Source organism: Myotis myotis, unplaced genomic scaffold, assembly GCF_014108235.1.
Source record: "Myotis myotis isolate mMyoMyo1 unplaced genomic scaffold, mMyoMyo1.p scaffold_m19_p_3, whole genome shotgun sequence".
In the NCBI taxonomy this organism is placed as follows: Eukaryota; Metazoa; Chordata; class Mammalia; order Chiroptera; family Vespertilionidae; genus Myotis; species Myotis myotis.
In genome coordinates, this window is record NW_023416335.1 from 43,187,987 (window position 1) to 43,202,767 (window position 14,781).

A 14,781-nucleotide genomic window follows, 5' to 3' on the forward strand; every position below is an offset into this window, starting at 1 on the left:
CATTTGAAAGAAGGTCTGAGGAGATCAGGGGTACAATTTGTTGTAGCAACACTTTCTCGGTGAAGATTCTTACCCAAGATCAAGGTGAAAAATAACACAAGGTCATTGCCCAAATTTGACTGTCTACTTGACAAACACCTGTATTTAAAACTACAATGAATGCAACTAGAGTCTCAAAGGCCCCCAGAGACTGGAAGGATGGTGCCTGGACCAACAGCATCGGCATCACCTAGGAACTTGTCGGAATGCAAAGCACAGGCCCTACTCCAGAACTACTAATTCAGAAACTTTGGGAGCAGGGCCCAGGCATCTATGTCTAACAAGCCCTCCAGTGAATCTGAAGCATGATGAAGTCTATGAACTTCAGCTCCAGATCACTGGTTCTCTTCCATGGATGCGCATCAGAATTACTTGGGGAATGCATACATATGAAGACAAGCAGGAAAGTGGGGAGAGAAGACAGAAAGAAGGCGACTATCCAGTCCCAGATCAATTAAATCAGAATATCTGAAGATGAAGCCCAAGTATATATAGGCTGGCTTTTTTTTTTTTTTTTTTTTTTTTTAACATCTCTCATGATTCCAGGATAGCCCTGGCTCTTTCCAACTGGAAAGGCCCAATTGTTAAATTTTCAGAAATTTTGTGAGCTGGTTGTTAAATTGTTACTAGCTTAAAATCAGTCATGGTGGGAAAATGTATACCACAGACATTGGCAGCGGCTACACTCAGGTCTCCCGAATCCCTGCCTCCTGAGAGCCAAGTGTTAAACATTCATAGGTTCACCACTGACCAGAGGTGAGACACACTGGACTAAAGCAATGACGCCAAATGCCTAATGAAGTCAGACAGGGTGTGTAGTTCCTCTCAAATGTTCCAGTACCCTTCAATTCTTTGGTATTCTTATGAAGATTAACCAAGCAATTCAGTGGCCATACACTCGAGGAAGGTGGACAGCAGTGCTTGTGTGAGGATGTAACTGTGACTGGTCCAGGTCAAAGGCCATGGTCCCTTTCCTTCCTCTTCCAGGCACAGGCACAGGAAGCAACTCTAGAATGAGAAAGGTGAGTAAATCTGCAGCACTTGTGAGGGTAGTCTGCCTCCTCGGTGAAGACACAAGAAATCATCTCTTTTTGTGCCTCCGGCCGTTATAACAAGACTCTGACTCTTGGTACTCCGGCAGGCACCTTGTTTCCGTAATGGAGCTGACCTGGTGGAATGCAGGTCTCAGGGCTGAAAGATACAGAGAACCTGGGACCCTGATGATACTGCTAACTTCCCACTTCCCACTTCCTCGCTCCTAGAGCTGCTCTATGCTGGGACTTCTTATGTGAAATAATGGCTTTCCCTGAATACGTAAGCCAGTTGCTTCAGCATTTTCTGTGACCTGCTGCCAAAAGTATCTTCAGTGACACCAATTATTTCAACCAAGAGTTTAATATCTTGTCTTCCTTAAACTCTCTTACTGAAACTTCTAGATAGCAGAGTGAAGTTTTTTCCCTTTCAGTTTGGCCTCTTTCTTCTCTGATGAACTCATTCACTCCTGCCTCTCTCCTCTCATTCTCATGTGGACCCTCAGCATCTGACGCTTTAGTGTCTAAAACAGCTCCCCGGCTTTCCTCCTCTCACCCTGGGCCTTTCAAGATTTGCCTTCTTTTTCATCCTGTTTGCAGTGTTTGACCAATTCAAACCAAAACTTTCATCATATCACTTCTCTGCCAAGAACCTAGGATGATGACCTACTTTCTACCGTATAAAAGCAAGGATTTTCAAGGCCCATCAGAAGTCCACTCTCTCTGTTCTCTCAAGTTCTTAATAGACCCCTTTCTGTACTGTACTATCCTCCACCTGCATTATTTTCCTCACACTTGTAACCCCCAAGAATGCCTTCTTCCTAGATGCCCTTTTGTCAAATGTTACCCATGCTTCAAGGTTCCTGTCATGGATAATTTTTTTTTAATTTTTTATTTTTATTATTAGTTAAGGTATTACAAATGTGTCCTCATCCCCCCCATTAACCCCCAACCTCCCCCCCCCCCCCCGCCCTGCACATTCATGCTCCCATCCCCCTGTTGTCCATGTCCATTGGTTTGGCTTATATACATGTATACAAGTCCTTCGGTTGATCTCTTCCCCTTACCCCCACCCTCCCCTACTTTCCTTCTGGGGATTGATAGCCTGATAGCTGTTTCTCAGTCGTTGGGTCTGTCCCTTTTCATCAGTCTATGTTGTTCTCTATAATCCACAAATGAGTGAGATCATGTGGTATTTATCTTTCTCTGACTGGCTTATTTCACTTAGCATAATGCTCTCCAGTTCCATCCATGCTGTTGCAAAAGGCAAGAGTTCCTTTTTTTTACCAAAGCATAGTATTCCATTGTGTATATGTACCAGTTTTCTAATCCACTCATCTGCTGATGGGCACTTAGGCTGTTTCCAAATCTTAGCTATGGTGAATTGTGCTGCTATGAACATAGGGGTGTATATATCCTTTCTGATTGGCGTTTCTGGTTTCTTGGGATATATTCCTAGTAGTGGGATCACTGGGTCAAATGGGAGTTCCATTTTTAGTTTTTTGAGGTAGCTCCATACTGTTCTCCACAGTGGCTTAACCAGTCTGCATTCCCACCAGCAGTGCAGAAGGGTTCCTTTTTCTCCACATCCTCTCCAACACTTGTTGTTTGTGTCATGGATAATTTTATGTGTTAATTTGATTGGCCTAAGGATTGCCTAGATAGCTGGTAAAACATTATTTCTGGGTGTGTGTGAGAGAGAGGATGTTTCTGGAAGATATTACCATTTGATTCAGTATTAGTAGTGACCAATCTGGGTATGCATAATCCAATCCACCGGAGACTCAAATAGAACAAAAAGACAAAAGATGAGGAATTCCCTCTCTCTTCCAGAGCTCAGTTGTCCCTTCTTCCCTACCTTGGAGCATGAGAGGTCCTGGTTCTCAGGCCTTGAACTCCAAGACTTATACAGTGGGGCCTTGACTTACGAGTGTCCCAACTAATGAGTTTTTCGAGATACAAGCCGTCTCTCAGCCCATTTTTTGCTTTGAGTTGCGAACTAAAATTCGGGTTACGAGCCAGCTTCAGATACCCCACCACTAGTTGGCGCAGCGAACATCACAGTGAACTCCACAACATCAGCCCAGCATTACGTGCCTCACTCGTTCACTTTATGATTTGACATAGGAGTAATTTGAGTTACGAGCTCCGTCACGGAACGAATTAAACTCGTAAGTCATGGCCCCACTGTATCAGTGCCCCTTCCCCACTCTGTTCTCAGGCCTTTGGCTTTAGAGGACTGAATTATACCACTACTTTCCTGGGTCTCCAGCATACAGACAGCTGATCATGGAACATCCTGGCCTCCATAATCTTGGGAGTCAATTTCTATAACAAATCTCCTCTTATATCTATATCTTGAGACAGATGCAGAAATATATCCTATTGGTTCTGTTTCTCTGGAGAACCCTGACAAATAGAGTCCCAATTACATTTTACCTTCTGCTTTCAGCAAGGTCATAGAAACTACTTTATTCTGTGATTCTTATCATTAGAATCAGCAATGATATTTGGTACTTATGTCATGAACGCAGCATTGTTTAAATCTTAGAAAATGGTGTAACAATTTAATTCATTCTTCTTCTTGGTGAAAATTTTAAGATTGTTTTTTACACTGCCACAGGACAAAGAACTTTGACTTAAGTTTCAAAATGGACACAGCTGATTACATACATTTTGACAATTCTATGCCTTCTGGGAGCTAACAATTCACACACACACTCTATTCGGGAAATTCCTTTCTCCCAGCCATACTGATGTCCTTAAGTCCTCTGCAAGTTTTATGATGTTAAGTGTAGTTTCCACTAAAAAGCACACATAAACTACATCAAAGTATTTATAAACTCAATGAATATTTCTGGGATACTTGCTTCTTTCTCTCAATCTCTCTCTTTCACATACACACACCCCCCTCTCTATTTATTGTCAATCACATAGTAGATGCTCAATGAATAACTTGTGCTTGATTAATAGTCTTTTGGTGGTATCCACTTCACCTCCTAAATGTTTCTTGAATCCTTCTACTTCATTTCACTTCCACAGTCACCACTCTAGTTCAAAGTTAACATCTCCTCCTCTCCCTGTATCTGCTTTGAATTCCCCCTGATCCATTCTCTACAAAGGAACCAAAGGAACATTCAAAACCATGTCCAATCCTGACTAGAACAATTCCTCACCAGCTTCTCACTGCCCTAGGCTCAAGGCCAACGTCATTGTAGTGAGTTCTAGGGATTTCAGGGCTGATCAAGGAAAGACACGGGGACCAGAAGATGACGACAGTACGACCCAAGGACCTTTATTTGGGTGTAACTGACTGATGGCATATGAGGAGATATCCCTCACAGCACGGGCCATTCCAGAGATAACAGAGGGGCTACTACCAGGAAGGGGAAGAGATTAAGGGAACTCCAGGTTAGAGGGAAGAGGGAGATTAAGCACTGTTGCTCAGCCCTAGGTGTGGTGAGCAGTACTGTCTTGGAGTCTTTTACAGGCCCCAGGTTTGTCTTATATACCTGGCTAGTAGATGTTGGCTGCAGTTCTGGGGCACACAAAACAGGGAGGCTCTAAATAATGAAAAATATGCTTCTTGCCCTGGCCTGTGTGGTGCAGCTGGTTGAACGTTGTCCCCGTGCACCAAAAGGTTGCAAGTTTGATTCCTGGTCATGACACATACCGAGGTTCCAGGTTCAAGCCCTGGTCAGGGTGCGTATGGGAGGTAACTCTTTCTTTCCCTCTCCCTTCCTCTCTCGCTCTAAAATCAATAAAAACATACTTTTTAAAATACATATGCTTCTCTGGGCTATGTTTAAAACAACTAGATGTGTAAAGACATTAAATTATTACCATCCATAGGCTATAGAACTAAGGGTCCATGCCTATGGTGAAAAGGTAAACATAGGGCCCATATACATGGGTCATCTTTGGATCATGTACCTGGTCATTAGCCTGGTCCTCCGGCTCTGCTTCTCCTGTCCCTCTCTCAGCCCGTTCTCCATTCACTGTTTCCCCCAGGTTCTGGAATTTCTCTCATGCTTTCAGAGTCTTCCTATCACATGGGCAAATGAGCATACCCTCCACTGTCCCCTTCCCTTACAGACTTCGCATTGCTCTTTCTCAAGGAAGCATTTCCATAACCCTATGATGAGATCAAACGCTCCTACTGAATGCTTTCACAGTGCCAGGTACCCCAGTGCTGTGCACTTTATCTCAGCCATTCGCTGTAAATGGTGCCCTTATTTTCTGCTTCCCTTCTTGGATTAAAGTTCCCTGGAGTCCTATATCCAGTACCTGGCACAGTGACTTACACATAGTAGGTAAACAAGAAATATTTATTGGATGAATGCAAAAAAAAAATGCCTAAAGGAAATCAAGAATAGGTTAGAAAAATAATTAACCTGGATAATGTGTAAATGTGGAATCACATTTCTATTTGTCTTCGTTACTAAGTGGTACATTTGCTTAAAAATATTTTTCATCCAGGTTTATTTAAAACTCTTAAATATTTCTATCCAGGTTTATTAGAATTTTTAAACCTTTACCTAAGACTTGCCACTATGAAACCCTTTATTTATAAATATGCCATCCCAAGGAGTCTATTAGACTTTCAAATAGTATCATGTATATCACTGAAAAAATGAATTCTGCTGGGGAAATCTATGACACCATTTAAAGTCAAATTATGTGCCAGCTAAAGAATTTAAGAGAGAAGAATTTGGTCTGTAAAGGGATATAAGCACGAAGTTTAAATGAATATTAAGTATTCTGTTTATATTGGCAAGACAACTCTAAGTCACCTTACTGGCATTGCTAAAAGTCTTTTGAAAGATGAGAATTAAGGGGAGAGAAAAAAAAAACAATCTTATAATGTTACTTCTGTGAGCTTCAATATAAGTTAAGATTAAACTATTAAAATTATTTTATCAACAAATCTTTTACTACAATGTTTAACCTAAACTCATACTTCTATACAAATCTAGTGACTGAATGGTAGGTCGCTTTGGTTTAAAAGGACTTAATCATTTGGAATTTTTTAAGTGTTCATAAAACTGGCCCATAATTATATAAGACCACTGGTCACGCTCTTACATAAATTATGATGCAATGTGTACACTACAATATTTTAAAGGACATAATGCTGTATATTTGAAATCACTTTTGATAGTGACCACCATTTCCATGCACAAGCTATTAACATGTGGTGCAATTTAAAGATGTGAGTTTTTGCAACAACAAAAATTAAGATACTTAGGAGTAAACTTAATAAAGGAGGTTACAGACTTGCACTCAGAAAACTGCAGGTGTTGAAAAAAGAGATAGAGGAAGAGATAAACAAGTGGAAGAATATACCATGTTCATGGATTGGTAGAATTAACATCATTAAAATGCCCATACTACCCAAAACAATCTATAGATTCAACGCAATCCCTATTAAAATACCAATAGCATATTTCACAGATCGAGACCAAATACTCCAAAAATTTATATGGACCCAAAAAGGACCCTGAATAGCCACAACAATCTTGATAAAGAAGAACAAAAGTTGGAGGGATCACAATACCAGATATCAAGTTATTCTACAAAGCCATTATAATCAAAACAGCCTGGTACTGGCACAAGAACAGACATATAGATCAATGGAAAAGAACAGAGACCCCAGAAATCAACCTAAGCCATTACACTCAATATTTGACAAAGGAGGCAAGAGCATACAATGGAATCAAGCCAGTTTTGTCAATAAATGGTGTTGGAAAAATTGGACAAATACATGCAAAAAATTGAAACTAGACCACCAACTTACACCATACACAAGAATAAACTCAAAGTGGATAAAAGACTTAAATATAACAGATGAAACCATAAAAATCTTAGAAATCATAGGCAGCAAAATCTCAGACAGCTCTCATAGCAATATGTCTACCGATACATATCCTAGGGCAAAGGAAACAAAGGAGAAAATAAACAAATGGGACTACATCAAAATAAAAAGCTTCTGCCAGCAAAAGAAACCATCAACAAAATAAAAAGGGAGCCACTGTATGGGAGAACATATTTGGCAATGATACATCTGATAAAGGGTTAATATCCAAAATATATGTATAAGGAACTCATACAACTTAACAAAAGGAAGACAAACAATCCAATAAAAAAATGGGCAAAAGACCAAAATAGACACTTCTCCAAAGTGGACATACAGATGGCCACAATACATATGAAAAAATTTTCAAAGTAACTGATCATTGGAGAGATGCTAATTAAAACAATGAGGTATCACCTATCAGAATGGCTACCATCAACAAATGACAAGTGCTGGCGAGGATGTGGAGAAAAGGGAACCGTATTACACTGCAGGTGGGAATGCAGGCTGGTGCAGCCATTATGAAAAACAGTATGGATTTCCTCAAAAATTAAACATGGAACTGCCATTTGACCCAGTGATCTCACTTCTAGGAATATAACCTAATGAACCCCAAACAACAATCAGAAAGAATGTATGCACCCCTATGTTCACATCAGTACAATTTACAATAGCTAAAATCTGTAAACAGCCCAAGTACCAATCAGTATATGAATGGATAAAATAGCTGTGGTACATTCACACAATGGAATACTACGCAGCAGTAAATAGGAAGGATCTGTTACCCTTTGAGACAGCATGAAGGGACCTGGAGAATATTATGCTAAGCGAAATAAGCCAGTCAGAAAAAGACAAGTATCACATGATCTCACTCATACGTGGAATCTAATGAACAAATAAACTCATGAACAAAACAGATCTAGAGACTTAGAAGTATGAAATACACTGTCCAATTTCAGAGGGAAGGCAGGGGTGGTGGGAAGAGATCAACCAAAGAACTTATATGCATATATGCATAACCCATAGACACAGACAATAGTGGTGAAGGCCAGGGGCAGGGAGGGCCGAGTGGGCTAGAAGGGGTCAAGGGGGAAAAGGGGGAACATATATAATACATTCAACAATAAAGAAAAAAAAATGTGATTTTTTTTGTAAAAGAGTATATCAGTCAACTCAAATGAACACTTTTTCCCAGTGATGATGTATTATCCTTTAATTAAATCATCTAAGATATCTCTGTTCACAAGGATCAGGCTAAAATTAATTCCCAAATCAAGAGATTAACAAGTGGCACTCCTAACAGTCCATATTTTAGATTGCTTTGATACCCGTAATTAATGTGATTCTTTTAGAAATCTAGTGACTTGACAAATCAGTAACCAAAAAATTGAAGTTCAGCTAACCCTTTTATACCTCACACTTTGAGATGATTTTAAAGATATCAGCCAGCTAAATGGAGGAAAAGGAAATCAGAGATTAGTGCAGCAAGCAGATAAATGGAAATTAAATAATGTATCCCCAACTAGGAAATTTAACATGTCTTTAAAGAGTTACCAAACACTGTTTTTCCATTTATATTAAGGTGATATCTGCATGCAAACTGAAAAAAATACTTGTGCTGATGGCAAACACATTAAGTAAGTTGGTTTGCTGGGGGAGCAGAGGGAGGGAGGACAGGTTCCTTGGGAAGCCTACCTATGAAAGAAAAGGACTACTGAACCAAGGCCAGGTAAAGGGGAGAATTACATCTTCTCAAATTTGAAACCAAAAAGTTTCCAGTCAACTAGCAGAGTATAAGAGAATGTTCTATATTTTTTAAATTTTAGACTTTGGGATAGATTTTTTGATTTTTTTAGATAAATTACTATCGAAGAGATGAGAAAAAGTTTAATACTTTCTTTTTAAATATTTTTTCAATTACAGTTTACATTCAATATTATTTTGTTTCAATTTCAGGTGTATAGAATAGTCATTAGACAACCATATGCTTTACAAAGTGGTCTCCCCAATATTCCCAGAACCCATCTGGCACCATACACAGTTATTACAATATTATTGACTATATTCACGATGCTGTACTTTATATCCCCATGAGTACTGTGCAACTGCCAATGTGTATTTCTCAACCCCTTCACCTTTTCCTCCCAGTCCCCCAACCGCCCTCCCCTCTGGCAACCATCAGTCTGTTCTCTGTATCTATGAGTCTGTTTCTGTTTAATACCTTTTTAAATATCCAGCTGTAGTCCAACTCTCAAAATACCAGAGACAGAAAAGGGGGCAAAGTTAATACAGAGAACTAATACTGTTAGTTATATTTTTTTTTTCCCTAATTTGAAGAAACTGTCCTTCTCCCTGTATCTACATGATAGCTTCCTATTGCAAGGTTTGTGGGACTAACCCAATATTCCAATGAACCTGGTCTACTGGAAACAACAAAACAAAAGTTCTTTAGATTCTACCTTTTATATAACCACATCTATACAACTAAAATGACAGGGACTATGCATAAATACAGGGACAATTTAGTGGTGGCAGTGTGGTCAATTCCTGAGAACAGAAATCCAAAGTCAAAGTGATTTTGAAAATTGTAGATTTTGCAAATAAATAAAAAATATTCACCATGAACTGAGGGAAATATATATGGAGATTGATAATACCACGCTTTATACAATATTAGGTGAGGAAAAAACTGATTTTATAATGCATTCATTCAACAAATACAGAAATGTATTGGCCATGGTTTAGCCTATGGAACCAAGTGCCTGGGTTTGAATTCTAGCCTCCTCACTTTCTCATCCTTGGGCAAATTAATTATTTAAGTTTCTCTGTTGCTCAGTCTTTTTATCTGGGAAACAGAAATAATGATAATAATAATAACCTTCTAAGTTACTAGAAGGAGCAGGTAAGACAATGTTTATTCAATGTTTAAAAATTGGTAATGTTTTCAAATAGGTGCTGGGTACACATAAATTTCCATATATGGGATTGCTAAATAAAGTTGCATCTGATAACTAATGAAAAAATTGAGCATGTAGGCTAGTAAGTACCATTAGTCAGCTACACAGTATTACAATAAGTAACTCCAAGAATGCTCAAAGCATAAAAGAATGGCACAGTAAGCCTCAAACAACATTTCCTGAATTGCCCAGACTTTTAAGCGGATGCTCTTTTCAGCTGTGGAGTTCCTTTAGCAGTTCAGAGCCATCAAGATGAGTCAGGTTGGAAAATGAGATAATATTACTGGTGCTCAAAGAAAGACTGGGATGTTTCACACTGACCTTTCATCAGAGTAACGGTCCCTACAAAGAACGTGATGATCCCCTGCTCAATATCTTCCTAGAAGACAGAACAAGAGAAAATAAGCAAGCACACTGTGAAGGCTTTTGGCTAGATATCTGGAAACATTTTGGTACCACAAGCATGACTAGGTATTAGAATGGATTGCTGAGAGGGGCTTAAGAGTCTGCCCCCTTGGAGGTCTTTCAAACCAGGACAGATAGTCCATCTGATCTGCCTGGGATGCTTTAAAATCAAGGCTGAGTGAAGATTAATGGTACAAACTGCCCCCTGACAGCCTCCTCCCTCCCAAGCACTCTCTGAGAGGGTAACTTTATATATTACCCATCACAGTCCCTCATCTGTTGAGTCTGAAGAACTCCCTTTTATCTTAGAATAGAAAAGGGCAACGTTATTTCACAATTGTGAGTTCTGAGTAAATCTTAATAATGTTGTGATGAAACATAATGTCCTCATTACTTTTTTTTTTTTTTTTTTTTTTTTAACCAGGCAAGCTACCTGCAAATGGCTTTCAATTAGAAACAGATCTCATGAATCTAAATTCTGAACAGCGGTTCCTTTAAATGCATGTTCCCTGGCAAACAAATGGCATTTGCCTTTTTTCAAGCAAACCATTAAAAGTCCAAACAAGGCACAGGATGGAAAGGAGTTGGAAGAAAGGATAACCACCGGATAATGAAATGTAAATTTTATGAGGAACTGGGGAGGAGAGGAAGAGTGTGTTCATTTAATAAACAGACATATTTCCTAAGTGATAAATTCAACAGCAATAGGTAGTACCGAGTAAAGTTTGTTTTGAGAAAAAAGTATGTGCTTAGTATACAATTATCTTATAATTCACTTGTTCCACGGTGACCTGTACCTTGATCATTTCAAGTAAATAGTAGTCTTAGTCCTAGAAAGTGAGTTTAACAAAGTACACTCATTGTAGAAATGCAGAGCTATTAGCAAGCACTGTAATTGTCAAGGGATGGAGGGGAGTAGGGGTGGGGGGAAAGACTAGTTAAAAATATACTGAAGGATTTATTTAACCCCAGCAAATGTTCTCAAGAAAGTAAATAAGGACGGACAGAAATCATTTACACTAAACACCTTCACCTTCACCTTGATATTAAGGAGATTTGCATCAGAAACTGTTCTTCAGAATACTGAAGCAATTTAAAAATACTTCACAGTTTTCCTCTTTGAGATATCCTATCTGAAATCATGTTGGGGAAATGTATGTGTTTAAAAGATACAGTTTGAAAAAAAGCCCAGATTAGAGAAAAAGTTCCTAAAAGAAGTCACCCATACTACAAACCTTTTAAAAGTTGAATTCTCTGAGATTTGTGGAGGGGGGGCGGAGGGGGGGGAAGGGGGTAGCAATGCTGATCCTTATCAATTAATTAAAAAGAATGAAATAACAGTAGACAAAAGGGAAAGGAGAGTTGAGAAACTTAAGGAGCGGTAGGGGCCGCCGGCCTCTATTCACTGATTAGCAAATTAAGGAGTTCTGGGAAAGGGAGAAGTGACGGGGTAGAAAAGAAGTCTTACAATTCACCACAGGTTCCGCCTTCCACTCACCAGAGGCTGGCGGTGTCTGGCTCATAATTGGAAAAGGCTCTCTGTACATAACACTCTCCGTGAGCATGAAATATGGGCTATTTATTAATGCCTAAATTCATATAAATGTGTTATTTCAGCATAAGTAAAAACTCTCACGTGTAGGGTTTGTAGATCAACCATAATAAAAGAGCAATTCCACTAGATAGCGAAAATGTTATAAGATTCTCTGCAACACGCTTTCCACCCATCGACCAGCTCTTGGACAAAACGCAGACAGGCTGGTGGGAATTCGGCGTTTAGACTTGGCCATCTGAGGTCACCGAGGACTTCGGCGGCCCGTTTGAGCAGCCCGCGTCCTCCCAGCATCTCCTGGCCCCACTCTGCCGCTCTCAGCTCAGTTCCCTCGCAGCCACCAGATTCTCTCTCCCGGACTCGATTCATTCACAGAGCCCCAGAGAAGCTCGGGTTCGGTTGGAGGTAAGAGCCGGAAAACAGGCATGCAGGCTGCAGCGCAAGTTCTTGGAGACCGAGTGCTACCCGCACGCCGGCGCCCAGAAAGCGGGCGGGGGCTCTCTAGCTCCCGGTGGGATAATGCTCGGGGCCAGGCACGCAGGGGACACTGGATCGGGAGACCCTGAGATGAATCCACTGCGGAACCACCAGCTTAAGTTGGCTCAGCTTCCAAGAGCCGGCGAACGAGGCCGCGCTCAGGACCCATCGCCGCGCCGGGTGGCTGGGGTCCCCCCCCAACCTCAAGTGACCAACAGCAACCGGGGAAGCTCTGAGAAACCGTAAGGGCAAAGTCGCCCCAGATCAGAAACAGGCAGCCCGAGAACTCCCCAAACCATCCCGGCACTGCGGGAGTCGGGAGGCCGAGTCCCACCGGTGGGGGTCCCCCAGCTCGCCCGCCCCCTCCCCGGCACCGCGCGCTCTGCCTCTCCGACCCGCAGAGCGTGGAGCTGGGAGCGAGGGGCGAAGGGAGGGATCCGCGTCTCTCCATCGCCCCCGCCGGCGTGAGGGCGGGAGTGGAGAAGGCGCCACTCAGACTGTGGCGCTGGGCAAACTGCGGCCGCAGTTTTTCCAAGTTTTGCCCGAGCGAGAGGCGTGGGGTGGGCATCCCGCTAAGCGATCTGCCCTCGCGCCGCGGCCGCCCCCGAGTGTCCCGCGCTCCCCGGCCCGCCCGGCGGGAGCCTACGAGCCAGGGGGCGCCAGGGCGCGAGAGCGGAGGAAGGGAGGGAGGAAGGAGGGCGCTCCCGCGTGTGCACACAATGAGGCGGCGGAGGCGCACACCTAACCCCGCGGGAGCTGCCGAGAGAGCATCCGCCGCCCGGCGCGGAGGCGCGGCGCCCGGAGAGCCTGGCAGAAAGTGAACACCAACAAGTCAGCAACAGGGGGAAGGAGGAGGGCGCCGGGCGGCCCGGGAGACGTGCGGCCGCCGAGGGCTGCAGCCCGCCTGGGCCGCGCGCCCGGGCTTACCTGCGATCTCCTGGTAGGGGATGTCCGCCAGGCTGAATCCCTTGGCGCTGTACGCCTGGCGGACCTCGCCGCAGCTCCGAGCCTTCACATCCGCCCCGGCCGGGAGGGACAGCAGCAGCCCGGAGAGGGGAAGAATCACAGCCCCGATCCAAGAAGGCATGGTGCACCATGCAAATCCAGCTCGGTCAACCCCACGGCCCGTGCGCTCTTCACCTTGCCCCTCGAGCCGAAAGCCCGCCAGAGCCAGCGGCGCACTCCTCGCCGCTGCCCAGCGTCACCCCCTTCCGCCGGCCGAGGGGACGAGCAGCGCAGCCCTCTGGACCGCGCTCAGCAAACTTTTATAAGCCAGATGGAGATGGCAAGCCAACCGGGGCTGGCTGGGAAAGCAGCCGCCTGGCTCCGCTAGCCCCCCAGGTCGAAAAGGGTGCAATCAAAACGAGAGAGAGAAGGAAATGTTTCCAAATCCACCATGAGGGTTCCGAGCCGCGATCCGAGTTCCGAGCCGCAGAATCCTAGAGCGCTGCGAGCTCGACTCGCCGAAGTGTGCGGCGGAGGTGGGGACGCGCGCCGGCTCTCCCGGGAGGGAGGTGGACGGGCGAGCGCGAGTGTGTGCGCGCGTGTGTGTCGGTGCGAGCGCGGGGTTCTTGGGGATGTGTCTGCGTGGAGGTATGTGTTGGGGATATACGGGTTCCAGAGGAAACCTCAGTTTCACACAGGCTGAGGGAGCCTGTGAGAGAGTCCGCCTGAAATAGGAAGAGAGGGATCCTGGAGGCTAGAGGAAAGGAGAAAGGAGGGGAGAGGGAGAAACGTGCTACTTAGTGCACAGCCGAAATTCAGAGACGGAGTCGAACGGAAAACCCGGACTGGATCTATTTCTATTTGGTGGAAGAAAAAAAAGGGGGGCGGGGGCAAGGAACGTTCCTGTTTTCTCATTCCCATCACATCCTTCATACTGATCCGAATGCTGCCTTTAATGACATAAGTAATAAATGTAGAAAACAGTATTTTAAGTTATTCACTCCTGTGTTTTAAACTATATTTTTTGTGGACGTTAAGGAACAGTGTAATTTCAATTGTTGCTCTTAATATCTTCGTGACCTACTGAAACACAAAGCCAGCCTGGAGATAAACATATAGGGAACCCCTCGATAGCAGAGCACGCTCACTCTCTTTCACTGTTGAAGTTTTGTTTGTCTTGTTCGTTTTTGTTTTCTAAGGGCAGTCTGTGCACATATGAGAGACCAGTGGTTTTTAATTCTTTTAATTTTTTGTTTCTGGGCCCAAAACAAATTTTTTGTTTCTTGCCCCCATTTTAATTTTAAATATTTCGTGATTTTGGATCAAAAAATCATTAATGCTCAGAGACATGGAAGCATGGAACAAAGTGTGGAATCTCAGAAGGAAGGCAGGGGAGGGTGGGTGGATGGGAGGTAATCAACCAAAGACCTTGTATGCATAACTCATAGACACAGACAATAGGGTGCTGAAGGCCTGGGGTGGGGGGGGAGGGGGTCAATGGAGGAAAAAGAGGGACATATG

At 43.1% G+C, this 14,781-nt stretch overlaps 1 protein-coding gene across 1 annotated transcript in view; it reads right to left on the reverse strand.

Moving 5' to 3' along the window:
• GPC6 (glypican 6) overlaps positions 1–14,112 on the reverse strand; it is a 1,123,860-nt gene extending 1,109,748 nt beyond the window's left edge. The window contains exon 1 of the mRNA XM_036297016.1: positions 13,243–14,112. Coding sequence (XP_036152909.1) covers positions 13,243–13,402 — 160 coding nt within the window. The 5' untranslated portion in view covers positions 13,403–14,112. The remainder of the gene's footprint in view (positions 1–13,242) is intronic.
• Between the last annotated feature and the right edge of the window lie 669 nt (positions 14,113–14,781).